The 25,289-nt window shown below is 51.3% G+C and overlaps 1 protein-coding gene across 1 annotated transcript in view; it reads left to right on the top strand.

Annotated features, from left to right (window-relative positions):
• Window positions 1-25,047, top strand: part of WNT4 (wingless-type MMTV integration site family, member 4) — a 26,200-nt gene extending 1,153 nt beyond the window's left edge. The window contains exons 2-5 of the mRNA XM_006883551.1: window positions 14,269-14,504; window positions 23,179-23,310; window positions 23,440-23,582; window positions 24,503-25,047. Coding sequence (XP_006883613.1) covers window positions 14,357-14,504; window positions 23,179-23,310; window positions 23,440-23,582; window positions 24,503-24,970 — 891 coding nt within the window. The 5' untranslated portion in view covers window positions 14,269-14,356 and the 3' untranslated portion in view covers window positions 24,971-25,047. The remainder of the gene's footprint in view (window positions 1-14,268; window positions 14,505-23,178; window positions 23,311-23,439; window positions 23,583-24,502) is intronic.
• The last annotated feature ends 242 nt before the right edge of the window (window positions 25,048-25,289 follow it).

A 25,289-nucleotide genomic window follows, 5' to 3' on the forward strand; every position in this document is an offset into this window, starting at 1 on the left:
GCAGGTGTCTCGGCGGCGGGACAGGAGGCTCGCTCACCTTGGCTGTTGTCGCCGCCGCTGCTCGGGCCTCTCTCGGGAACCCGGGGTCGCCCCCTGCCCTGGCCTGACTCCCCAGCCCAGAAGCGGCAGTCGTGGTGGCAGCGGCGTGTGTGCCCAAATGTGGCCCGAGGCTCCCGAGAGCGCTCGGGGTGCGAGCGCAGGGCGGCGGCAGGAGCCGGGTGGCTGGAGAGAGGCGCAACCCAAGCGGTACTGCCAGGGTCAAGTCATTCTGGAGAAGGACCCCGGGACACAACAGCAGGTTAATCCCGAGGAGTCAGTGAGCGGTCGCCCAGCGCCTGGCTGTGCCGCGCTGCGGGCTGGGCTGGAGGCGTGCAGGAACCTGTTTCTCCTTGGGGGGCGGAGGCCGGTGGTAGAAGGAGGGAAGGGGCCGGGACGCGGGGCCTCGGAGAGCCTTAGCTGGTGCTGAACGGGCAGGAGGAAACTTGGCCAGTCCTTTGAAGAGACAACAGCCCCCCACTTCCATGTGGCTCACTTAAGGAGTGCAGGGTGGTGACCTGTATGTTTCTCCTTAACTGAGCCTGCACTCAAACGATTCTTGAAAAGGGACAGAAGTGTCGCTGGTGGGGGGAATGGGGAGTGAAAGGATGAGCCTAAGTGGGTGAGCAGGGGAGCAAGAGGACTCAGGACTCCTTCTGTACCTCCTTCACCCTTTACACTCTGCACCCCAGCCTTAACCCTGGCCCAGTCCCCTTTCCCAGACCTTTACCCCCATTCACTATGGGCAGCTAATGGGAAGACAGGCTTCAATACTGATCTGAGGAGTGTGAAGTGGGAAGGGGGACAGCCAACAGTGGAGTTGGGTTTCCATGGAGACACCTTAAGAGGGAAAAATTCTCTCTACATCAAGACCAAAGAACAAATATCTCCCATGAAATTGCCCCGAGTGTCCAATGGCTGTTGCTATGAGGTCATTGCGGCCAGCTGAAGCCCAGGAAGCTAGAAGGAGCGTGTTCAGTTGGGGTCAGAGCCACCCAGGGCTCAGGGGACTGAGGTGATGTGGAATTCTCCCAGCTGTTCCGAGAGCGAGAGCGAGCAACTCTGAGGCAGTCTGAAGTGGCTGCAGAGCTTTTGTTTTTCTTGGAGCCTTAATTTGATTAACACTTCAGGAGTAGTGGCAGGGTGTACAGAAACAAGGGCACCCCCTCTCCGCCTCCCAGGAGGCAGCCCCCCTGAGAGGAGCCTAGTGTGCAGAGCTGAAGGAAGGGAGCTGAATTGGACTTGGAGAGTCCAGGTCCCCTAGAACTGGCTCTTGACTGCCTAGGTTCAGAGCTTCAGACTCCAAAATGAATCAGAGCATGTGGGGAGCAGGGTCAAGAGCTATGAGGAGCAGAGTAAGAAGTGGCAGCACAGGTGCCCGACACAGCTCTCCAAGATCGTTTAGTCTTTGGGCTCATTTTACGGAGGAGGAAACTGAGAACTGAGGAAGGAGAAGCTGCTTGTACCTTGACTCCCAGGCCATGATACCACACCCCCTTTCCTGAAGAAGCCATCCCAGAGCTGAGCCAGTGTGGCCTCTGTAGTGTCACCACCCACTCTCAGCCACATTGAAGCCTGGAATCGTAGCCCAGGAGGCAGCCCCAGCTTTGTGTCACACAAACCATGGGGAATTCCAAGAGCTTAGCTCTCGTGCCTGCATGGGGGGAATGGGGAGGGGTGACCTAAAGGAAGGTGAGAGGTTTGAAAACCTGTTCTCAGCAACAGTGACAATTCAGGTTGCCACAGAGTAGGTTTTTGGATGACCCAGCTCTAGCCCAGACATCCAGCCAAGGGTCTTCATGCAGCCAGGATTGGAGGAACCGGAGGTATCCTAAGATTCTACCAAACTAGAAAGGTGTGGAGCCAGCATCACTGGGCACACTCCAAGGTTGGGTTATTTGCCTTCAATTTATCAGCCTCCACCTCTGGGTCAAGGACTGGGCCAGCTCTGGGGAATGCAGTGTCAAGGCCTGGCTTCCAAGGAGGTTGCTGTAGGTGGACAGACAAGATAAAAGCAAAACGACAGAAGGGCTAGGACAGTGTCCATGGGAGAACTGTCAGAGGAAAAGAGCTGAGTGGGAGGTTAGAACAGTCACAGATGGGGACTCGGCCTGGAGCTTGTTGAACCATGAGAATAAGAACAATTATAGCTGCTCCCACTGCGCGAGCTAACTATTAACATTGGAGACCCATTTTACAGATGAAAAGATTGAGGGTTGCACAGGTAATTGTCCACAACTGCTCAGCTAATAAATAAATGACAGCACTGTCTGCCCCAAAAGCTTCAACTAGAAGGAAAAGATGTCACTCAGATATGACAGCATTGTGTCTATCACACTGGGGGTCTGGTCCCAGGGTGAGTAGGTGACAACACTCAGCAAGGAGCAGTCGTGGGCATCCAGTGACCTCCCAGAGCCTGCAGTCAGGCTTCTGTCTAGGGTTGGGCAACTGGCTGGTTGCACGAGCCAGTGCTGTCTGTTGTCTTAGGAGGGAGGGTGGCCTGGCGGGGAGACCAGGTGTCCTGCTTCAGGCAGCTGTTGGGCAGGACAGAGCCTGGAGCTGGGAGGATTCTGCAGCCCAGGGCCTGGGCAAGTCCAGAGAAGCTGGAAGCTGTTGATTAGACTCTCGTCTGGCACCCGGAACAAGCTGACAGCTTGTGGCAGCTCCCACCAGGAAGGGAGGAAGGGAGGGATAGTCATCAGTAGATGACCCCCCCCAAACCCTGCAAGCCTAAACTCTGCCCTCAGGGGGGCTGCCTTGCCACTAACCTGGGCTGGGACGTATTTCTGAATGTTCCACTACCCTACCTATGCCCTGGCACTGAGCTGCACTGGCATTGGATGACCTGGGTTCCATTCAGAGCTCAGTCCACATGCTGGTGGCCTTCACTGGGTCTCCTCCCCTTACTGGGCTGTGTTTCTCAACAAATTGTTTTGAACAAGTAAAGCTGAGAAGTAGAAATGCTATGGTTTCATCACAGCGCACATCCCGAAGGAAGGTGAAGGAACAGGGCCCACGGGGCAAGAAGCTCTCAGAGACAGCCCAGCAGGATGGCTGGGAACTGAGGTGCCAACCAAGTGACCCTGGACAGGTTGTTTGACTTCTCTGAGCCTTAGTTTATCTATAAAATGGCACCAGCTCTGGGCGAGGTAGAGAGGTGGGGACACAAGGAATGAACACACTCGTGCTTACGGCACACCAAACTCCCTAGCAAGGCTTCTGAGGGCTGCTGTCACTGAGCTAGGGCGCATGTGTCCATGTTTATAGAGATGGTAGAGAGACTGGGGCTCAGGCTGCTGCTTCCAAACTGCTCTATCTGGATCTTGTCATTTTTACAAGGCCACACAAGTACGGCTCCAGGCTGCCACCTCCCTGTTCTTGAACCTGGTCCCCCAACTCATTACCCTCAGAGAGTCAGGAAGGCCCAGTTTGGCTCAAAGGCAAACCTGCTGGCCAGAGGGGGTGTGGCTGAGAGCACCTTTTAGTGCCACTGCAGGGAGGTAAAGGAGACAGGTACACACCTCACTGGGTCTGACTCCCCACAGGTGTTTGCCTTCAGGTCTGCTCCTTTACACCTGCTTACCTGCTAACAGGTAGGGTAACTCCTTTGGCTGGAAGCAAAGGGAAGCCTGATATCCTGGCCACAATATACTGGGCCAGGAGTGAGGCAGAGCTGGCCCAGATGTGTAGTGCCAGCCCCATTCTTCTCCCGAGAGTGTCTCCTGGGCCCCTCCTGGCCCTCTAAAGAGTGAAAACCCAGCCCCTTGGGGCTCTTCTTGTGGCTCTGGGCATTGAATTATAATCCCTAACATGCCCTTAGCATTTTATTGTTCACACTAAGATCGTCAGCGCCCTGGCATTTGGGGCTGGGTGACTCTCTGACATGGGGGCTGCCCTGTGCATCACAGGACATTTAACAACATCCCTGGCCTCCACCGAGAGCAGGTGTCACCAGAGTCTCCTCGGGAGCAATAGCACATTCCACTTGAGAAGCAATGGTTTGCAAAGAGTTTTTTCACATCCTTTATCTTATCTGAAGCATATAGTTCTATTTTGCAGGGCTTGAATTTTACTTGTTCACACATTTTCACATCACCTGGTTTTTATCCCCTGTCTATAAAAATAAAGAACTCTGGTGGCCTAGTGGTTAAGGAGTTTCGCAGCCCAACCCAAAGGCAGGTGATTCAAATCAACTAGCTGCGCGCGCGCGCACACACACACACACACACACACACACACACGCGCGCGCGCGCGCGATGGACAATCTTCTCAGGTCCAATTTACTGCCTCTGAAAACCTGGGGGGGGGAGGGGCAGTTATGAGTCAAATCTGACTCCACAGCAGTGAACAATAGCAATCTAAAAAATAGGAAGCTCTGACATTGCACTGCAAACCCAAAAGCAGGCGGTTGCTCCATGGGAGAAAATTGGGCAATCTCCTGTGTGATTTAAAGCTTTTGAAAACCTCTAGGAGGGTCAGCTATGAGCTGTTTTGGACTCGATAGCAATGAGGTGTTTTTGTTTTCCTATAAAATGGTTTCATATTATATATACCTACAGTCCGGTTTCTGAGACCAGAATCTTTAAGGAGCCTTGGCAGGACAGTGCCCCAGTGTTCAGCAGCTAAGCAGAGGATGGGTGATGCTGAGGGAGAGAAGTGTGGCCATTTGCTTCAGCCTTAGATTACAGCGTCAGAAGCCCTGAGAGAAGACAGTTCTGCTGTCTTAAGGGATCGCTGTGCATCAGAATTTACTTGATGGCAAAGGAAACCTTTATAGGACCAGATCGCCTGGTCTTCTCCCGCAGAGCAGCTGGTGGGTTCCAATCACCTCTGTGCTACCACGCCTCCTTCTGTAAAGATCACAGCCAAGGGAACCCTTTGGGCCTGTTCTGCTGTGTTCTAGTGTGACAGTGAGTCAGAATTCACTCGATAGCACCCAACAACAAGCCCGTAATGTGACCTCATTATTTTACAAGGCTATGAACACATAGAGGACAAGGCCGTGGCATAAACACCTCTGACTAGCCTCCCGGAGCCTAGTCCATGTCCAACATGTCAAGATGTTCTGTCAATATTTGCCAACTGATGGGTGAATGAAAAGGATTTGCTCCCCATGGAGGGTTTTAGGCTGTTATCAGATAGCACCTCATCTTCAAAGCCCTCACTCATCGGGCTAACTTCCTTGATGCCAAAATATGCCAAAGTGGGTGTCAAGGCTGTGGCTGTCAGGATGCGTGGGTGTTACCCAGACCATCTGCTGCTTGGCCCCCAGATCCACAGCGAGGGGAGACCCCTCAGAGCCAGGCTGAGCTTCTCACCCTTCCGTCATGGGGCCCCACAACCAGCTTCTGCTTCTGCCCGGGGGCTTTGCTCAGGCGGCAGCCCCTACCCAGCTGTCTGCTATGATTTGACTTTCTTCCCTCAACCCTGGATTAGCAATTGAGCAACTCAGCAAGCCTGTGACAAGACGGTGCTCCTCAAACCTGTTGAAACTCGCCCATCTCAGCCCTGTGGGTGCATCTGCAAAGCTGAGCATTTGCACCAAACCTCCCTCTTCTTGTTCCTCCCTCTGGGCAGTAAGGCTTGGGCTGAGCCAACCGGGCACGGGGTTGGCCAGGGAGCCGCTGGCAGGGGTGACAGCTGCCTGCCATCAGCTCCTCCACCCACTGCTCTGCGGCGACCGGGCTCGCGCCAACTGCGCATGCTCAGCGAACCCATCTGGAAGGTGAACCTGCGACCCCGTGCTCGCGCTCCAGATTTCCACAGGGGTTGCCAGGTTTTATCTCCAAGTCTTGAACTGCATCTTCTGTGATTTGGCCAAACTCAGCGAAGGCTTGCTCCCCGCCGTGACCCCGCCAGCTCCCGCTTTCTCCACCCAAACCCCTCTCCACCTTCTCCATCTTTTGGCAAACTTGAGACTGAACTGTTTTTTTTGACAAGTTCCCAGCCAAACACATACCCCCCATAGAGGAACTGACCTGGTCTGAGGAGAGCGAGAAAAGGAGGGGTTTGGTGGGAGGGAGGGATGGTCTTCAGAGCCTGGGGAAACTCATGAATCTCTTTTGAGAGGCCCTGGGAAATGGGGAGAGGGGGTAGAGATGGGGGGGTATAGCCTGTGGGACTGAGAACAGTCTTTCCTGCTGGGACTCTGGATGATCCTCTCAGGCCCTGTTTCTCACTCTGTCCACAAGTCCTACCATCTCAGCACTGGGTCCAGGAATCCATCCCCAATATCTGGGGCAGCAGCATGGTCCCTGTCAAGTCTGAGAGGCCCAGCTGCCCTGCACCCCAGGCTTCGACTCAGTCACAGACATCAGAGTTAGAGGGGTATCAGGGATGACTAGGTCTCAGTGCGTGGTGCAAACATGTCAAGAACCACTGTCCTAGGCATATAGTGTATTGGTCATATTCAGTTGGACCTCAATTCCAGGTCTTCTACCTCTCCAGAACTTCCTCTGCACCATATGAAGGCAAACCTACACCTTATGCCCCTAGCCAGTCTTTCTGTGTTGAAGGGGAGGTAAGCAAGGGACGAGCAGGGCTGCCCTATCTGCCCTAGTGTGCGCGGGAGGCTCAGTCTGACTCCCAGAACTGGACCTGTAGAAGGGATACACCAAGACAGAGGAACATGCTGGAAACCTGGAGCCGACCTCCAGGAAGCCAGTGCTGGCTCTGGACAGTTCAGTAGAGGGTTCACACATCCCCGCCAATCTCCACCCCCAGGGTTCCCTCCCTCAAGCTGGAGAAGACAGCTCTAGGGTTCAACGGTTCAACAGCCACAAAGTCATAAAAGGCAGTCTGGGAATCAGCGGCTGGAGAGGTTTTTGCAAAAGGAAGAGCTCTCTGCTGACAAATTAGGGGCAAGGCAAGGTCAGAAAGTGCCCGAGATGTGACACCCACCTACCCCACAAATAAAAGCACCCTAGGTCTCCCTTTCCAGGACAGTTCTTAGCTCTGGCACAGCTCTGAGCCATCAGAGTTAAACAGACACTTCTGGCCCTGAAGCAGCCACCACCTCCCCTAGGAAATAGAAGTAAGAGGCTCCCAAACAGGAAATGGGGGACGCAAAGTAAAACATGGAGAGCAAGGGCCCCAGGATACTGAAAGTAAGGGAGATTAGAAATCTGAGAGAAAAAAATGTGGAGTGCTGAGGACTCGGGTCCAGTGCTGGTCTCCAGTTAGAGAGATGTTCTTGGAACAACAGAGAGCCTGACTGGCCACTGAGACCCTAGAACTGTGCCCGCATGAGAAGGACAAAGAGGGCAGAGAGCTCCCACCACCCAAAAGCTCCTTGTGTGTTTCTAAAACCAGCCTTCCTCACTGGCTGCCCTCAGAGACTTCAGGCCAGAGCTAGCCACTCCTTCCATGGCTCCAATATCTGCACAAACCACATGCCCAGGTGCCAACCAGGTGGCCACATAACCACCAGGACATAGGCCTCTCTGGCATCCCTCCCCCCTAAAAGCAGCCCAGGAGTTCCCAAGCCTTAGCCACTCACTGTGCTTCAAAAATTGCATGGGCTCTAGAAGGGCTCATTAACGGGACAATCAAGCTACTGACTGTCCTCAAGACCAGCCCATCATGGCCATGAGTGCCTGGTCCTGGGCTTAGGAGCCGGAGGGACCTGTGTTCAAATCTTGACTCACCTTGACTGGCGTCAGGGTGCCAGAACACATCATCTCTGAGCCTCGGTTTCCTCATCATCTCTGAGCCTCAGTTTCCTCGTGTATCACATAGAGGTAGTCATAGCAGCTTGGCCAATTCTACATTGTTGCAAAAAGCTACATTGAGACATGTGACCATTGCCAAATAGCACAAATGGCAGGAGAACATAGACACTTATGCTTCCTGTCATCTCCTGTGCCCACAAAAAACCAGGCCAAGTCCCCTTGCACACCTCAGCTTGTCCCCAACCCTGCTACCCCTGGCCCTCTCCCTCCAATGTTCTCAGATTAGGATCTCCTAGCAGCACCATCTCCCTAGCCATCTTGCATATGCCTGGTCGTTGAGGGTCTGGGCGGTGGGTCAGAACCACAGGAAACACGTTTTCTAACTCCACATGCTCCATCTGGTGATTCTGGCTAGAGCTACAGCAGAAGCCACTGCTCCTAAAAGGCCTGTGCTCCAAACCCTGGGCACGAGGTAGACGAGGGAGCAGAACCAGCAGCTGGTGGGCTGGTAGAGGAGGCTATGCAGTGGTAATGTCAGTGAAACTCTTCATAATGGCGAGAATATGGTAACGTTGCTGATAGTGGGAATGCACCTCCTCTGTGAAGTGCTTTGTAGATATGTCACTCATTTCATCTGTTATAACCCCGTTTTACAGATGAAGACACTGAGGCTCAGACAGGTTCACCCTCTTGCCTTGGGGTTCTGTCTAGCTGCCTGCCTCCAGGCTGAGGGCTCGAGTCCACAGAGCTGGGATGCCCTAGGGGAGAGGACTGTAGTTCAATCCTACAGGTACAGGTGTGGTGAAGTGACTGGTGGAGAGCAGGTGTAGTAAAGCCTCCTGGCGCTAGGTACCCGCCTCACCCCAGAACACAGCCCTAGCTGGAGCTGCCCTGGCTGCTGCATTCCCCCCAGACCTGGCTCCCAAAGTGGCTTTCGCTCAGCAGGCACTCCGCTTCCTTCCGGCTCCTCCTCCTGCCTGCTTGGCCTCCTTCCACTCTGGTATCGCAGGCACGACCTGCTCCTGAGGAGGCTCTAAATGTGGCCTGGGCAGGCGGAGAGGCCAAAGGGAGGGGGCAGAGAGGCCTGGGCTGGCGTCCCAGCCCCCACCTGGACACCCTCGGGCCAGGACCTGCAACACTGATCTGCCTGGCCTCCCAAACGCTCCAGCTATTTCCCGTCCCCTCTGCACGGAGGGGACGCATGGAGCAAGAGCCAGGGAGGAGTCACAGAGGTACGGGTTTTCCTCTAGGAATTTGTATATTTTTTTAAAAAAGCAAGCAAACCTGGAAAAGCTTGGGACAAGCCCAGCTAATTTTAGTTTCTAATGAAAACAGCAGGTGGCTGAGAGGATCTGATCTCCCTGGCAGAGCCCTCAAGCCTCGAGGCTGCAGGCACGGGCCGGTGTGGGGAGGGCCTCCTGGGAGGGGCCTCCCGGACCTGCAGTCCCCCTTGGAGAGGCTGTGGGGCACGGGCAGCCTGGCTGGCAGGGTAACCCAATCGATGACACGGCACGGCGAGAGGCCTGAGTGACCAAGCAGCAGGTGGCAAATTGCTCAGCAGTGGCAAGAAGTCTAAAGTGGGGCAGTATGACCAGGACCAGAGTATTTTCAGGATGGTCAGGGCCCTCCCAGGCCCTGCCCAGCCCATCTGTGGCTGCCTCCCATCACGTCCAGCACTGTGCCACCCCTAGAAACGGCTAGTGCAGTCAATATTTGAGCCAGGCTCAGTGCCAGTCTCAGCAAGTGACACACACGTCTCGGGGGGGGGGGAGGTTGAGTCACCTTAGAGCCCAGGGATCAGTGAGGCCTAGCCATGAAGGGTCCCCAAGCTCTTGACAGGTGAAAGGAAGGGTTGTGGAGTCAGCCCCATCTTCACTGCCCAGTCCCTGATCTCTCTACCCTGAGAGGTGGGCCAGGAGGCAAGCTGAGGGGGTGAAGCCAGGACAGGCTCTCCTTTTTTGTTTCGAGGAGCCACTGAACACCTTCATGCCACACCCTGTGCTAGGCACCAAGGAGGCTGAGGAGACGGACAGACTTGACACAGACAGTGTCAGTCTTTCTCTGCTGTCAAATAGGGCAAGACCACAGCTGGCCACAAGAGAGAATTTGAGCAGCCGATTGAGCTAGCCTCACAGCCCAGCTTTGCGCTGTCCGACTGTGTGGCAAACCACCTCACCTCTCTGGGCCTGTTTGCTCCTCCAGAAACTGAGGTCTGTAACTCTAACTGGCTGTCAGAGCAACAAACCAAAACCATTTGGGCTAGAGTATGTGATACCTGGGGTCCAGCTTCCCTGCACCCCCAATTCTGTGGAGCAGGAAGAACAGCCTGGGGCTGGGGCTGTGCCTCATGTGGTCTGGAAGGGGACAACTGTTGTTCCAGATGAAGGCAGGGACTGGGGGTGGTGGGCACCAGTGCCAGGTGTAGGCACAGGGAGGCTTCTCAACGGAAGAGGTTTCTCAGCTTCTTCCTGGAAGCTGTCCCAGTGACTCACGGTGGTGGCAGCCCGGCACTCGACCCTAAATCCCTGCTACTATCGTTTCAGCCCGGCTCCCCTCGAGGAGTTCTGAGGCACGGGAAGAGGGAGTGCGTGGCTCACTCTGTGTTCAATAACAGGGTCTCCTTTGCTCAGCCTGGAACCCTTCTCAAGCCTGTGGAAGGACTGTCAACTTGGACAGTGGGAAAAGCCAAGGACAGACAGACCCACCAGTTCACTGTACCCATGGGGAGACTGAGATCCTGAATACAGCAGGGACCTGCCCAAAGCCACGAAGTCTGCTCCCTCCTGCCACATGAAGCTCAGCCATCAACTGGTCACCAGAGGCCAGAGCTCAGCCCAGCGTGACCCGGCCACCCTGCTGGACTAAGAGGAAGGGAGCAGAGGCTGAAATAAGGACAGGCCAGCTCTGTGACCCCAAGTCACAGAGGGAAGAGAGCCCTACCCCCTCCATAAGGCCAAGTCTGGGTCTGAGCAGAGTAGGATCCAACCTCAGGTAAAGCGTCTATTCCCTCACTCACCTACACCTGTGACCTTCCAAACGAGGGCCTGGCCCATCGCCAGTAGCTGGGCTCTTGGCGCCCCCTGCAGGCGAAGAATAGCAGGTGAGCCTGGCTCCTAGGAGACCATATGGCTGGCTGGTCCAGAAAGAAGTATCCAAGGAGAAATGGTCCCCGCGAGTCCACTTCCCTAGCAGATGTACCTTCCTCTACATGCCCCTCAGTCATCTTCCACCCCATCTCCCCTGAGATGAGCCCAAGCTCTCTCTAGCGGGGAGAACAGAGAAAGCCCAGGAGTCAGGGAATGCAGGTTGGGCTGCTACCCACCCACCCAGCCACTCGCTGTGCTACCAGGAGACACACTCACCACTTACCAAGTCCCTGCACTGCAGCATGCCCCATGAGAGCACTGTGTGCTCCTTTCTCACACAGCCTTCCTCCAGAAGGACCATCGTCTCCACAGGCAGATAGGGAGGCAGACTCAGACCAGCTCAACAGCCAAGGGTAAGGTATGTCCTTGAATCACGTCTCCCTCCCTCTTAGAAGGAAACCTTCCCCGTGGCTACCTGGAGCTTCCAAGCCAGTGCCAGCCTGACTGCAAGACCACAGACCATTCCAGGAGGGTGTAAAAACCCAGATGCCTGTCAAGTCCTCCTCAGTGTGGGGTCTAGAAACCCGCTTTCAACAAATCCACAATGCTTCTGTTTTGAGAACCATCATTCAGTCCAATCAACATGCCTGAAAAATTGAGTCTTGTGTCTTTCTGGGGTGGGTAATGCAGAGGCTGCCCAAGCAGTCCACCCTGATCTGCGTCTTTTGGGAGAACCAGCCTGGCTCCCTGCAGCCTCTGTTCACCTGTCCCAATTTTAGACTTTGAGCTGTGTAAAAAAACACTGCTCTCTCCATCCAAAGCTGTGAACCCAGGCCTGGCAAGGTTCAAATCCTTGCTCTACACCCTATTAGCTGTGTTACCTTACACACAACGGTAATGTCTTAACACAGCTGAGCCTGTTTCCTGTTTTGCAAAATGGGGTTTCACTGGCTTGCTGAGAGGATGAAACAATTATAGAGGTAAAGTGCCTAGCTTAATTGGAGTTAAGTTCCAACTCTATAGGGAGTTGGCCAGGCTCTCTAAGTTCAAAACCTACGGCAGCTTCAATGGAGAACAATGAGCAACCACCTCGTATGCTATTAACACCCTCAAAAACTGAAAGGAGGATCTAACACTACGGCATTGAATTAGAGTTAGTTATTACTATGATCATGGAATTTTCTATGTCAATAACACATCTATGTACTTTTCAGTTGGGTTCATTCTACAAATAAATGTCAAGTTAACACCTTGTAGCCTCAAGCCCCATCTTTCACCCACAGGGTCCCTTTGGTTTTGGACAACAGCTTCTTGACTTAGGAAGAACCATTGCTACAGATGAGTAAACTGAGAACCTCGTCCTGCCTGAAATTACATAGATCTTAAGGATATAACTAGGACACATTCTCTGCAGAGAGATACACAACTAGGTCTGTCATTCGCTCTCCTCTGCTTTCCTCCAAGAGCCTGACAGGCAGCTGTGGCAACCCTGGAAATCTTCAGGAGGCAGGGTAGAGAGGAGGCCTTCCAGAGGCACGTTCAGCTCTCCTCCCACTGCAGGCTGATTGCCTTGTCTCGCACCTTCCATGCACACCTGGTCCAGGCAGGGGTGGTAGGATACATGGCAAGAGGGGCACTGCTTGAGGTATGAGCTGTTGACCCATCTGCATCTTACAAGCTGGGTGGCCAGATGCCAGGCACGTACAGGTCTGGAGCCCCTGACCCATAAAGGAGCTGGTACATAGTAGGTGCTCAGTTAACAGGGGCTGCTCCTCCCTTACAGGTACTGGCTCTCCTGATCTCCCATCCCAGAAAGCATTTTACAGTCTTGATCCAGGCCTCCTTTACCTCCTGGTGTGGATCTCAGAGTGTATGTAGCAGATAGGCAGGCCTTCCTAGGACCCAATGCCAAGGAGAAAGGACAAGAGGAAGAAATCCAAAGGGACTAAAAGGGTTTTATATTTGGCTGTACGGTTTGCTGTCTTTGTCACTCTCTTAGCCATTATTTCAAAGTCTATAGGTTTGGCAGAATAACTATTACCTGTGTGTGGCTATGGTACAACAGGATAAAGTGCTTGCATTGCGCCTGGGATATAGTGTTTGTTAGGTGCCATTGAGTGAATTCTGACCCACAGTGGCCCTGTGTATAATAGAAGGAAACAGCTGGGTGTGCGACATCCTCACAATATTGCCAATTGAGCCATTTTTATAATCACTATGTCAGTTCATCTCATTGACAGCCCTCCTTTTTTGCTAACCCCCTTCTTTTCTAAGGATGATGTCCTTCTACTGGATTGGTCCTTTCCGATACATGTTCAAAATACATGAGACACAATCTCACCATCTTTGCTACTTTGGAGCATTCTGGCTGTATTTTTTCCAAGATAGATTTGTTCATTCTTCTGGTAGTTCACATTGTATATTCAATATTCTTCACTAAGACCATCATTTAAAATGCATCTTCTTTTTTTTTTAATTCCTTGCATGCATATGAGGCAACTGAAAATACAATACCATCAGAGTGACATCTTTTTTAACACTTTAAAGAGATGGTTTACCACAGATCTGCCCAGTGCTGCATGTCATTGGCTTTCTTGACAGCTGCTTCCATGAATGTTGCCTGTGGGTCCAAGTAAAATGAAACACTTGACATCAATCTTTTCTCTAGCATGATGTTGCTTTATTGATTGAGTTGTGTGTGGAGGGGTGTTTTCTTTTGTAAAGCCATTCGGGAACATGACATACAAGGGTGTTCAATAGCAGAGTGCTCACTCCTTCTGTCCACCCCCAAAATGGAAGAATGTACAGCCACTCCCTCCACACTCACGTCCCTGGTCACAGAGTGCCTTCATGTGAATTCTCTCATCTGGATGGGGACCCTCACAATTAATCACCTTCAGGCTATCAAACGCAAAGGCATGACAAACTTGTCTTTGAGAGCGCTGTCCAGCCATCAGTAGCCATGTCAGCCTCCACAGTCTGTCATGGGCTTCATTACCTCACCACCAAAGACTGCTGCAATGGCACTTTCCCGAAGCCGGAAGTGCTAGAATTCAGCTGCAAGTGAGGATCTCGGCCCTAGGCTGACTGTGGCTCCAGTTTCCTGGGGAGAGGCTTGCTATACAGGAAGTGTCCGACCTGGTGGTTTGGTGAGGAACATGGAGTGCTATTAGGGAGAGATAATGACTGGTGCAGAGGCCCCTCTGGCAGGGAGGAAGCCTATGGTTGGGGGTGCTATCATCTGCTCTGACTGCCTGGAATCTTGGGTCTTATGGAAGACAGCATCTTCACCCCATGACCCCTAAGCATTGGGTAGGAGGACTCAAAAGATCCACAACCAGGACCAGTTACTAGAACAAGTCATTTCCAGAAACCAGGGCCAGGACAAAGGCCTCATCCAGGAGTGGAAAGAGGAGGCGGCAGGGGCCCTGGGTCTGGTTGTGCCTCTCATCCACCTCCTGCCACCTTCTCCCCAGGTACCTGGCCAAGCTGTCTTCAGTGGGGAGCATCTCAGAGGAGGAGACGTGTGAGAAGCTTAAGGGCCTGATCCAGAGGCAGGTGCAGATGTGCAAGCGGAACCTGGAGGTGATGGACTCCGTGCGCCGTGGTGCGCAGCTGGCAATCGAGGAGTGCCAGTACCAGTTCCGGAACCGACGCTGGAACTGCTCCACGCTCGACTCCCTGCCGGTCTTCGGCAAAGTGGTGACGCAAGGTGAGGGGAGGGGGCGCTGGGAGTCTTGGGGGTGGCCGTGGTGCTAGGAGTGTAGAACACAGGACCGAGCGGCCCCCTGTGCTCACTGAGGGGTGGGGACAGACAAGTAAACAACTACAATACAGCAGAAGTAGTAGCTTGCAAGTAAGTATCATTACCTATGGGCCTGGTACTGTTTTAATATTAGCTCATCTAGGCCTTTTGGATAAGAGTTTTGATGGCCTAGGGATAAGGAGTTGCACTGCCAAAAAGCAAGTGGTTTGAATCTACCTGTTTGAGGGACAATCTCTTCCCTTGCTATTTATAACCTCCAGTAACCCGCCAGAGGGTCAGCTGTGAGTTGGTTCTGATTCTATGGCAGTGAGTGAGTGAGAGTTCTTTGCAACTGTGTGTTATGTGCCTTTGAGTTGACTACGACTCATGCTGATCCTATGAACTATTGCTCTGAATTCTGTCCTATCCTGAGCCAATCTAGCCACCTCTGACACAGCTGCCCCCACTGCCAGTCACTCCGTCAATGATAGGCCCCTACTTTGTAAATGAAGAACCTGAGGCACATAGAGGTTGAGAAACTTGCCCAAGTTCATAGAACCCCCAGGCAACCCAGCTCCACTCAGTTCCCCTAACAGGGAAACATCATGATGGAGAGGGTACAGGACCCTAGGGGAGCACAAAAGTGGGCACACCTACTGGCCAGGTAAGATGGTCAGTGGATGTTCTCCAGAGGTGGGCTGTCAGGTAAGACCAGAAAGATGGATGACATTAAGCCAGAGGAAGGTGGGCCAGGACCTAGAGAACAACCCACAAAACTGGAAAGGCTCTCTGCCCTCAAGGGAGTCCTTTAAACCGGCTGCCCCTTGTTCTACCTTCTGAGCATGAAACTGACACTCAGAGCCACCAAGTGACAGGGCCCTCTTCCTGGCTCAGGCAGCATGAAGAGGTTGCCTGGGCCAACCTCTGCCTTGGCACCTGTGGTCCTGGACAGAAGAAGCCGCTGGACTGTGGCAAACCATGTGGATGTTGTTGGAAACCAACTGTGATAGAAATTTGGAAGCCATTCTCCTGGGCGCTGGCAGAGGCCAAAAAGGCACTATCATGCTTGGCATTGCTGAATATCACTGCTCTGGAAAAGCAGTAGAAACCCAGCCTGATGACAGTGGCTCTTTGGGGTGATAGTGCACACTGCTGAGGTCCCATGGCTGCTGTTTGATAATGCTCAGATACTAGCCGAAAGGAACAGGCCCTGAGCTCAGGACAGCCCCTCACACACAGTGTCCAGTCAGTGCTCTGGATGGACAGTGAAGACAGCAGGGTTTTATAGGCCTGGTCCTTTCTCGGTCCCACATCTTAGCCTATGCTCTGTCCTCTACCCAGACGCCCACACCCCTTCTCCGTCAGCTTAGCCATTCCTCCTCCACAAAGCCTCCCAGCCCCTGCAAGCAGGTGGCCCTTTCCTCAGGATCCCATGACTATTCTTGCTGGATTTTCTTCCTTCCTATCTTTCACTCTCTTTTTCTTCTTTTATTTGTCATTTTCTGTTTAGATATAAAAATGTGATGTTTTGGAAAAATCATACAGAAAAGTTGCAAAATATAGTACAAGAAATCCTCAAATATGTTTAGTCCAGGCTCAACAGCTGTTTATATTGCCTTATCATTTACCCTCTCTAGATGCACTTTTTTTCCTAAGCCGTTTGTGTTTACACTGTGTTGTTATTACATTTCTTGGACTGAACCGTGTTCCCTGTCTCTCCTTGACCTTCCCCCTGCCTGATCATTAAGCCTTAGGCTCTTGGAAGGGAAGAGTTGAGTGAAGTCTCATCTACCTGTTTCTCCAGCACATGGCAGAGGTTAACATGGAGGAGACAGTCAATGGAATGTCATGTAATGCCAAAAATAGGTCAGTGCGAGAGCACCACAAGAGTCAATGTGAGACCCACTAGTGAAAGTCTCATCGTCTACCTGGGAAAAGAGGCTGAGTGAGCAGAGTGGTCACATGTCCAGGCCTGCATCTGCAGACTCCTGGCTGTTAAGATCTTGGACAAGTTCTATCCCTGCTCTAAGCTTCAATGACTCCCTCCCTATAAAATGGGGTGAATCCCAGGAACAACCTCCTAGAACACCAGGGAGGATTTGGAGAGATGGTATAAATGAGGGCTTATCTACCCTCCCAAACCTCCCAAGACCTCCCCACATCCTGAAGTCTCAGCCACTACGTCCACACTCCCTGTACTCCTTGTAGTGGAAGCTCCCCCTGCTCCCGACCCATGAGGTTAAGATGGGTGGTCATGTAATGGTGAATGATGAGGAAGCTGTGCAATGTGCAGACAAACTGTGCGCTCTGAGCTGAAAAATCCACCAGAAATCTAGTAGAGATGGAGTCTGGGGCGGCTGAGAAAGGAGGAGGTGAGAACTTGACTAAGTAGGTGTTAGGGCCAGATGAGCGATGGCCTTTGTGAATCTAACTACCCCCGTGCCCTGGCAGATGAATGAATGCAAAGGGTTTGAGAGTGGAGGGAGAAGACTGGGCTAGGTTTCAGGTCTCCTGAGATGACTGTGCTGGGGTGTCTGGGTGGGCTGCCTAAGGAGGCTTGGCAGTGGGAAGAGTGAGGAGGATGCCTTGGTTTCCACCATCCATAAACACAGTCGGCCTCCTCCCACCTCTCACATATTTTCTTCTGTAGTTTCCATCAGTGAGTCTCCTGCTGCCTTAGGCTCTCACTGCTATGGCTGAGAAGCTGGTCATGGCCTGAATCAATGTGAAGTGATGACTCAACCCAGGGCTGTCTTCGACTCCAGAGTCCAGCCTCCCCACTCTCCATGAGCCTCACACCATCTAGGTCACCTCACTAGTGTGAAACCAGGCTGCATTGTAGAAATAAAGGCTTTTTAATCTTGGCCTGTCACCTAACCCTGGACTATGCCCAGCACTGTGCTGGGTGCTGGAGGGTCCAGAGGAGACATGCGCATAGCCAGTGCCCTTAAGATTCTAGTCTATCTGAAGCTTCCAAGCAATTGGAAGATAAAATAGCATGCAATCTGGCACCAATCACATAAGGCAGGTATGGTGGTGACAGCACCTGGGTTCCTGGAAAGTATCTAAGGGTGTAAAAGAAATGCAGGAGAACTACGGTCTGGCCTACCAAGCCAGCATTCCCATGCAGTGTGGTGTTGTTGTTAGATGTCATTGAGTAAGTACAAACCATAGTGACCCTATGAACAGATCTAAACCTTGTCCTGAGTCATCTTCACACTTTCTGGCACACTAGAGCCCACTACAGCAGTTATTGGGTCAATATATCTGGTTGAGGGTCTTCTTCTTCACTGACCCTCTGCCTTTTCAAACATGATGTCCTTCTCCAAGGACTAGCCCCTCCTACAACATGCCCGAAGTATGTGAGGCAAAGCTTTATCGTCTTTGCCTCCAAGGAGCTCTCTAGCTGCACTTTCTCCAAGACATAATTGTTCTTTCAGCAGTTCATGGGATGTTCAGAACGCTTCTCTAACACCACAGCTCTGTCATCCTTATTCATTGTCCAGCACTCAGATAAATAGCAAGTGATCAGAAAGATCATGGCCTGAACCAGATGCACCTTTGTCCTCAAAATGACATCATTACTCCTCAATAACTTGGTGAGGTCCTCAACTGCAGACTTTCCCAAAGCAATATGTCTCCTGATTTCCTGACTGCCAAAGGTGTTGACAGTGGAGCCAAGTAAGATGAAGATGACAGATTCAATATTTTCTCTATCATGACGTTGCCTATAGGTATAGTGGTAAGAATTTTTCCTGATGCTGAGATGCAATCTACATTGAATTGCATATACTCTTTTAATTGCATATACTCTTCAAGAGTAATTGCATATACTCTTCAATCTATATTGAATTGAATATACTCTTTCATCTTCTGCACAAGTACTTCAAGTCTTTTTCACTTTCTGGAAGCAAGGTTGTGTCATCTGCATAATCCAGGTTACTGATGAGTCTCACTCTGCTCCTGATACCACATTCCCCTTTACAGAGTTCAGCTTCTTGAATAACTAGCTCAACATACAGACTGAATAGGTATGGAGAGAGAATACTATTCTAATGCACTCTCTTCTTAATTTTAAACCATGTACTGTTCTCTTGCTCTGTATGCACAACAGTCTCCTGGTGTAGGTACAGGTTTCACACGTACACAATTAAGTGCCCTGGGATTCCGATTCTTCTCAATGTCAGCCATAACTTGTAATGATCCACACAGTCAAATGCCTTTGCATAGCCAATAAAACATAGACACTCTTCTGGTATTCTTTACTGTCAGCTAGGATCCATCTGACTCGACAATAATATCCCTAGTGCCGTGGCCTCTTCTAAATCCTGCTTGAGCATCTGGAAGTTCCCTATCTATGTACTTGCTTGCATGTGATATTAATTATATTGCTTGACAGTTTCCACATTCTGTTGGATCACCTTTCTTGGGAATGGGAACAAATATGGACCTCTTCCAATCCATTGGCCAGAGAGCTGTCCTCCAAATTTCTTAGCATAGACTGGTGAGTGCATCCAGGCCTGCACCCATTAATTGAAACAAATCAATTGGTATCCTATTGATTCCTGGGGGCCTTATTTGTTTGCCAGTGCCTTCAGTGCAGCTTCAACTTCCTCCTCATAACCACTGACTCTTGTTCATATGACACTTTCTGAAATTTTTCAGTCAGTTCTTTTCGGTCTAGTGATTCTGTGTATTCCCTCTATGTTCTTTTGGTGCTTCTGGGTCATTCAACATATTGTCCATAGCATCTTTCAATATTTCAACCTGAAGCTTATTGTTTTTTTCTTCCTATTGAAATTTTAACAAAAGTTTACAGAAAACTTGGATTTCTATTCATTCATTATTGCACATTTTTCTCCCTACCCTCCTCCCTGAGATTAAATTTTAATTTAAGAATGCAGTGTTAGAGAAGGCAAAATTGATCTACCAACAACAGCCCTGGATCAGAAACATAAGGTCCTTGCAATTCCTGCAGTGAGACCTCCCCAAGGATGACTGCAATACTTCATCATAAATAGGATAACGAATGTCCATATTATAAGCCTTGACAGTTCAAAATTTGGAAGGAGGAAGGGAAGAGAGAGAAGTAGCTGATCTCCTCAATGTACTCAGTGGGAGTTGACAAATAAAATGGAGTTTAAACTGAAAAAAAAAGAATGCAATGTTAGAGGTGGGGAAATGAGGCTCAGAGTAAGGTTACACTATTAGGAAGAGTCTAATGAAGCTTCATCTGGCTTCATAGCCTTTACTCCGCTTAAATCCAAAGAAGTTACTTGCGGACGAGAACAGGGCAAAGAAAAGTGGAAAGGCAAGGATAGAATGAAGGCACAGGATAAGGTCTTTCTCTGAGACTGATGTCTGCCCTGCCCTGTCTCACTTGGACACCAGCTGGGTCTGGTCTGGAACTACCTGAGCTGTGCCTGTCCATGCACTTCTACCAGGATGCTCACACTGGTGCCCAGGGGATCACCATACCCATGGCTGCTCTGTCGGCCCAGCTCAGCCTCAGCCAGTTCTCACCCAAGCACCCCTTCCCATTCAAATGTCCTTCCTTTCAACATCTGGGGCAGACAGAAGGGCACGGGTGTAGAGTCAGACAGGCCTGGTTCCAATTCTCACTTGATCATGTACTGGTTGAGGGTACCCTGGGAAAGCCAGAGTCACGTTCTCAGTCTGGAGAGCACAGCTGAAGGGAATGGGGTGATATTCATTGTGAGCTTTAGACATACATGTATGCAAAGGCCTTGGCACATAGTATCCTTCAGAAAAGTAGTGATTATTAGAGTCACAAGATTACTAGTGAATTACTAAATTACTAGTCCCAGGAAGCCTTGCATCTTGCGAAAGATGGAACTGAAGCCACGCCTAGGTTATGTACAGGATCTGAATCTAAGGGGCCAAGGGAGGGAAGAGGGTACAGGATAGGATGAGTAACTTTAATAGAAAGAATGTGTAAGGTCAACACTTTTAAAAGAAAGGATGTGAGAGGTGAACCAAGCTCTACTCTCCCAGGAAAGGACCAAGCAAGGATTGTCGTCTTCCTGTGGTGTGTGCAAGTTGCCCATATCAGAAGCCACTATCCACCACCTATCTGCAAAGCCTCACTGCTGCCTTTCCAAACTCATCACAACCATGTATCTCAGCAGCCTCAGGGGACAGCAGATCGTGCCAAGGTCTTCTCCTAGCAAGCCAGACTGTGGAGGCCAGGTGGAGGTGGGAGCTGGAAACAGCCACAGACTAGAGTCAAAGAGCTTTGACTACAGCTAGTTAGAGAAGGCTGGAGAATCCCTCCCTGGCATCAGCTTTAGAAAGCAAGGTGGCTTGTCCACATTCTCTAGGCCTTCTGGAGCCTCCTGTGCAGAACCCAGAGGTCAAGTGTTCCCCATCCCTGACAAAGAACCCACAAAAAGAGGCAGGCATATCCTACAGTGCTTGAGATTTACAGTAGACTCAAGAAAGATTTTCTCAACTTCACACATGAGAAATTCTAAGAGCTGGATTGCATGCATATTCCCTAGGGATTCAGGGCCTTTGTGAGAAAGGATAATGCTGAGGTTAAAGGCTCTGGAGGTAAGTTGCCCATGTTCAAGTCTGAATCCCCTACACCTAGCTGGATACTTCGGACAAGTTGTCTAATCAGCCAGTGAGTGGGTTTCCTCATCTGTAAAATTATCTACTTCATAGAGCTGTTGTAAAGAATGCAATAAGGGGCTATCCCAACATATCATGAGCTACAAATTTTAGATACTATTTTCTTCCAGAATTTCTTCAGGCCAGCTCCCAAGCTGAGAAAGCAATGATGCCATTCCCCTGAGGTCAGAACAAGGGAAACCGGGAGATCCATCAGATGGATGTTGGCTTGGGAACCTAAGCAATTTCACTGGGGGCTCTGCACCCCAGAGGCTGCTAGTAGAGGATGAAGCAGCCCAGAGCTGGGGGGGGGGGGGTGCCCAGGGCTGCCAAAGAGTCCCAAGAAGCAGAGAAGAGTGGATCACACAAGGCCAAGAGCTTAGGCTGTCCCCTGCTCCCATCAACCCTATCTCCTGAAGTGACTTCCCTTCCCCCTTGGTCTTTGGGGCAAAGATGTGTTCAGGCCTGGAAATACCAGAAATACCAGAAACTAAAGTCGTCTCTCTTTGGGCGGCCACAGCACAAAACCAACCAACATGATCCTGCTATTAACCTCGATTAACTTGGAGAAGATTCCATCTTAGGCTGTCAAGGCTTCATTGCTGCAGCCAAGACCCCAGTGCTGGCCCAAAGCAGGCAGGCCAGGGACAGAGGGAGCAGGAGAGGGGGTGGTGGGTAGTATCCTCAGCTCACGGTCCAAACTGAGAACAGGGTGTCCGTAGTCACTGGGGACTAAGCTGCCCCCCACCCGAGCACCAGCTTCTGCTGCCTCTGTCCACAGACACAGGCACAGAGGAGGGGATTGTTTCATCTGACCACGGTGACTGCTCCCCAGGGCAGCTGAGAGCACAGGCCTGGGTGTCGCAGAGGTAATTGCCAACCACGAGGCCAAAACCTGCCCCCTCCACTCCTGTGGACACAGGCACTCCAGCAAGAGACAGAAGGACAGTCACGGGCACACAGAGGCCCTCACAGGGCCCAGGGGGGGAGCAGGGTTGTCTGGTCACACACCCAGCCGGCCGTAAGCACATGCACTGCACACATACACACCCAGAGCAAGCCTCCACAGCAGCTACACCCCACACACACCCCCAAGGCACAGTGCTACACAGCACAGTTCCTAGGAGGATAAAAACACCCATTCAGGCGGGGGACGAGGGCAGGCACCAAAATAGAATCACTGAGCAGTCCTGAGCGGAAGGGAAAGAACAGGCAGCAGAGGGAGAGGCAGTCGGATCTGTACTTGAACTTTCTGAACGTTCATTTAATCATCTGTAAAATGGGGATAGGTAGCATTCTAGAGGGGAAGGACTACGCATAACAGACACCCAGTAGCCAGTGTTACTGTGATGTGCTTTTTTTTTTTTTACTGTGGTAAATATTTAACAAAACATTAATGATTTCAGTACTTTTTTACAACACAGGGACATTATTATTTACTCTTAAAAGTTATAAAGAAATGAATGGCATATTTTGAAAACAGGCTTAACTTCAGGAAGCAGGACGATAGGGTCAGGGATCCCCCTCAGAGCCCAGTATGGCCAGCTGGGACACGAATCCTAAAACCAAACACATTTCAGAAGCAGCTAGTCCTGGATTTACTTTGTAGCCCCATCATCTCGAGTAGTCATTTCACCTCTCTGGGAAATTTTGCCTTCTATAAAATGCAACCATCACAGATCTTCACAGATCTTCTAGAGAGCTGGTGAGAACAGTATCCCACAGGAGCTAGGAGCACAGGCTCAGAAACTGGGCTGCCTGCTCCCTCGACCCAGACAAGTGTCCTCCCTATTCTCTAAAAGGAGATGGTACCCAGCTCATGGGTGGTTGTGAGGTTAAATTATCTGTGTGAACATACTCGGAGAAGTCCTGGCAGCCGTGTTCCACCTGCCTTGCTCTCCATGGGCTGCACTCATTCAGGAGACTCAGTATCCTCTCCACTCAATGAAAAAGTGACTGCAAGAGAGGAGCACTGAGACCGTGTCGTTCCTCCTCTGCCTTCCCACAGGGACTCGGGAAGCTGCTTTCGTGTACGCCATCTCTTCAGCGGGTGTGGCCTTTGCGGTGACACGGGCCTGCAGCAGTGGGGAGCTGGAGAAGTGCGGATGTGACCGGACAGTCCACGGGGTCAGCCCGCAGGGTAAGTGTAGGAGGGGCACTGGGGTCACGCTCTCTCCTCTCCCCTTCCACTGGTCAGAGGGGGAGGGCAGGGTCCAGAGCCCAGCCCCTCACCCACCTACAGCCCTCTCTATGCTTCACTGCACCTCAGGCTTCCAGTGGTCAGGATGCTCAGACAACATTGCCTATGGCGTGGCCTTCTCACAGTCATTTGTGGACGTGCGGGAGAGAAGTAAGGGGGCCTCGTCCAGCCGGGCTCTCATGAACCTTCACAACAATGAGGCTGGCAGGAAGGTAGTGTGGCACCCCCATTACCATTGGGGGAGGGATGGGAATGGGGAAGGTGCCAAAACACTCCCTAATCACAAAGCTACGGACACTAAGTGGGTAACGGTCCCACCAGGTCCTAAACGCTACTGTCAAAAAGCCCCCTAGCTAACATGTTGGGGGAAGCAGGGAGGTGAGTAGTAGTGTGACCACCCATGAGCTGGGTACCATCTCCTTAAAGAGAATGAGAGGACACTTGTCTGAGGTCACATGGCACATATGTACATGTTTATCCATTCTGGTTTCTCACATACACCCCCAAATGAGCAGTAAAAGCCAGGATACGAACCCTGTGTGTCCCAGGAAAAATCATGTGCTTAATATAACACTATGTGCCTTCTCAATACTTAGCTTTCAAAAAGTTCTGTGACTATTAAATGCTGCAGTGTTCATCCCCATCGTATTCATGGTTTTACATTAACACTGCCTTTATGCACATAAAAACCAAAATATCCAAATCCACTGCCGCAGAGTTTGTTCAATTCATGGTGAGCCTTCTCTACTTAGGTTTCTGAGGCTGTAAATCTTTATGGGAGATTGCCCCAATCTTTCTCCTGGGGAATAGCTGAGGATTTAGAATTCGGACCTTTCCATTAAGAGGCCAGCACCTACTACAAAGGGGAGTCCCTGGGTAGTGCAAAATTAATATGTTCAACTGCTAAATGGAAGGTTGGAGATCTAAGTCTAGCCAGAGGTGTGTTGGAGGAAAGGCCTGGCAATCCACTTTCAGTCTTGAAAACCCTATGAGCACAGTTCTACTCTGACTCACATGGAGTTGCCATGAGTTGGAATTAACATGACCATGTACTTCTAATCCACAGTACAACCCTATTGCCTTTTTGTTTGCTCCCAGTCCCCACTGACTTCTCTCTGCCTCTTCCTCACAGGCTATCTTGACACACATGCGGGTGGAATGCAAGTGTCATGGGGTATCAGGCTCCTGCGAGGTAAAGACATGCTGGCGGGCTGTGCCACCCTTCCGCCAGGTGGGCCATACGCTGAAGGAGAAGTTTGATGGGGCCACTGAGGTAGAGCCACGCCGTGTCGGCTCCTCCAGGGCGCTGGTGCCTCGGAATGCGCAGTTCAAGCCGCATACAGATGAGGACCTGGTATACTTGGAGCCCAGCCCAGACTTCTGTGAGCAGGACATGCGCAGCGGCGTGCTGGGCACGAGAGGCCGCACATGCAACAAGACGTCCAAGGCCATCGATGGCTGCGAGCTCCTGTGCTGTGGCCGCGGCTTCCACACAGCCCAGGTTGAGCTGGCTGAACGCTGCAGCTGCAAATTCCACTGGTGCTGTTTTGTCAAGTGCCGGCAGTGCCAGCGGCTCGTAGAGTTACACACATGCCGGTGACTGCTTGCCCAGCCATGTGCCCAGCAACCACCAAGTGGCCCGGGAAAGGCCGATAATTTAAACAGTCCCTCACCACCCACCCCAAAAGATACTGGCTGTATTTTTTGTTTTGGTTTGGTTTTTGGGTCCTCATATTATTTATTGCTGAAACCTGGCAGGTGACCCCAAGGTCACCAACCAGGATCTGTCTGAAGCCTGGGCCTTTGTGGCTGCCACCGACCAAAGGGACCTTGCTCATGCCTCTGACTGTCACATGGGCTGCTGCTGACCACTCTGTTATCTGTATCTGTCTTTCTACTTGCAGACATAAAGTGGGTAA

Source organism: Elephantulus edwardii, unplaced genomic scaffold, assembly GCF_000299155.1.
Source record: "Elephantulus edwardii isolate Elephantulus edwardi_28Jun2011 unplaced genomic scaffold, EleEdw1.0 scaffold00028, whole genome shotgun sequence".
In the NCBI taxonomy this organism is placed as follows: domain Eukaryota; kingdom Metazoa; phylum Chordata; class Mammalia; order Macroscelidea; family Macroscelididae; genus Elephantulus; species Elephantulus edwardii.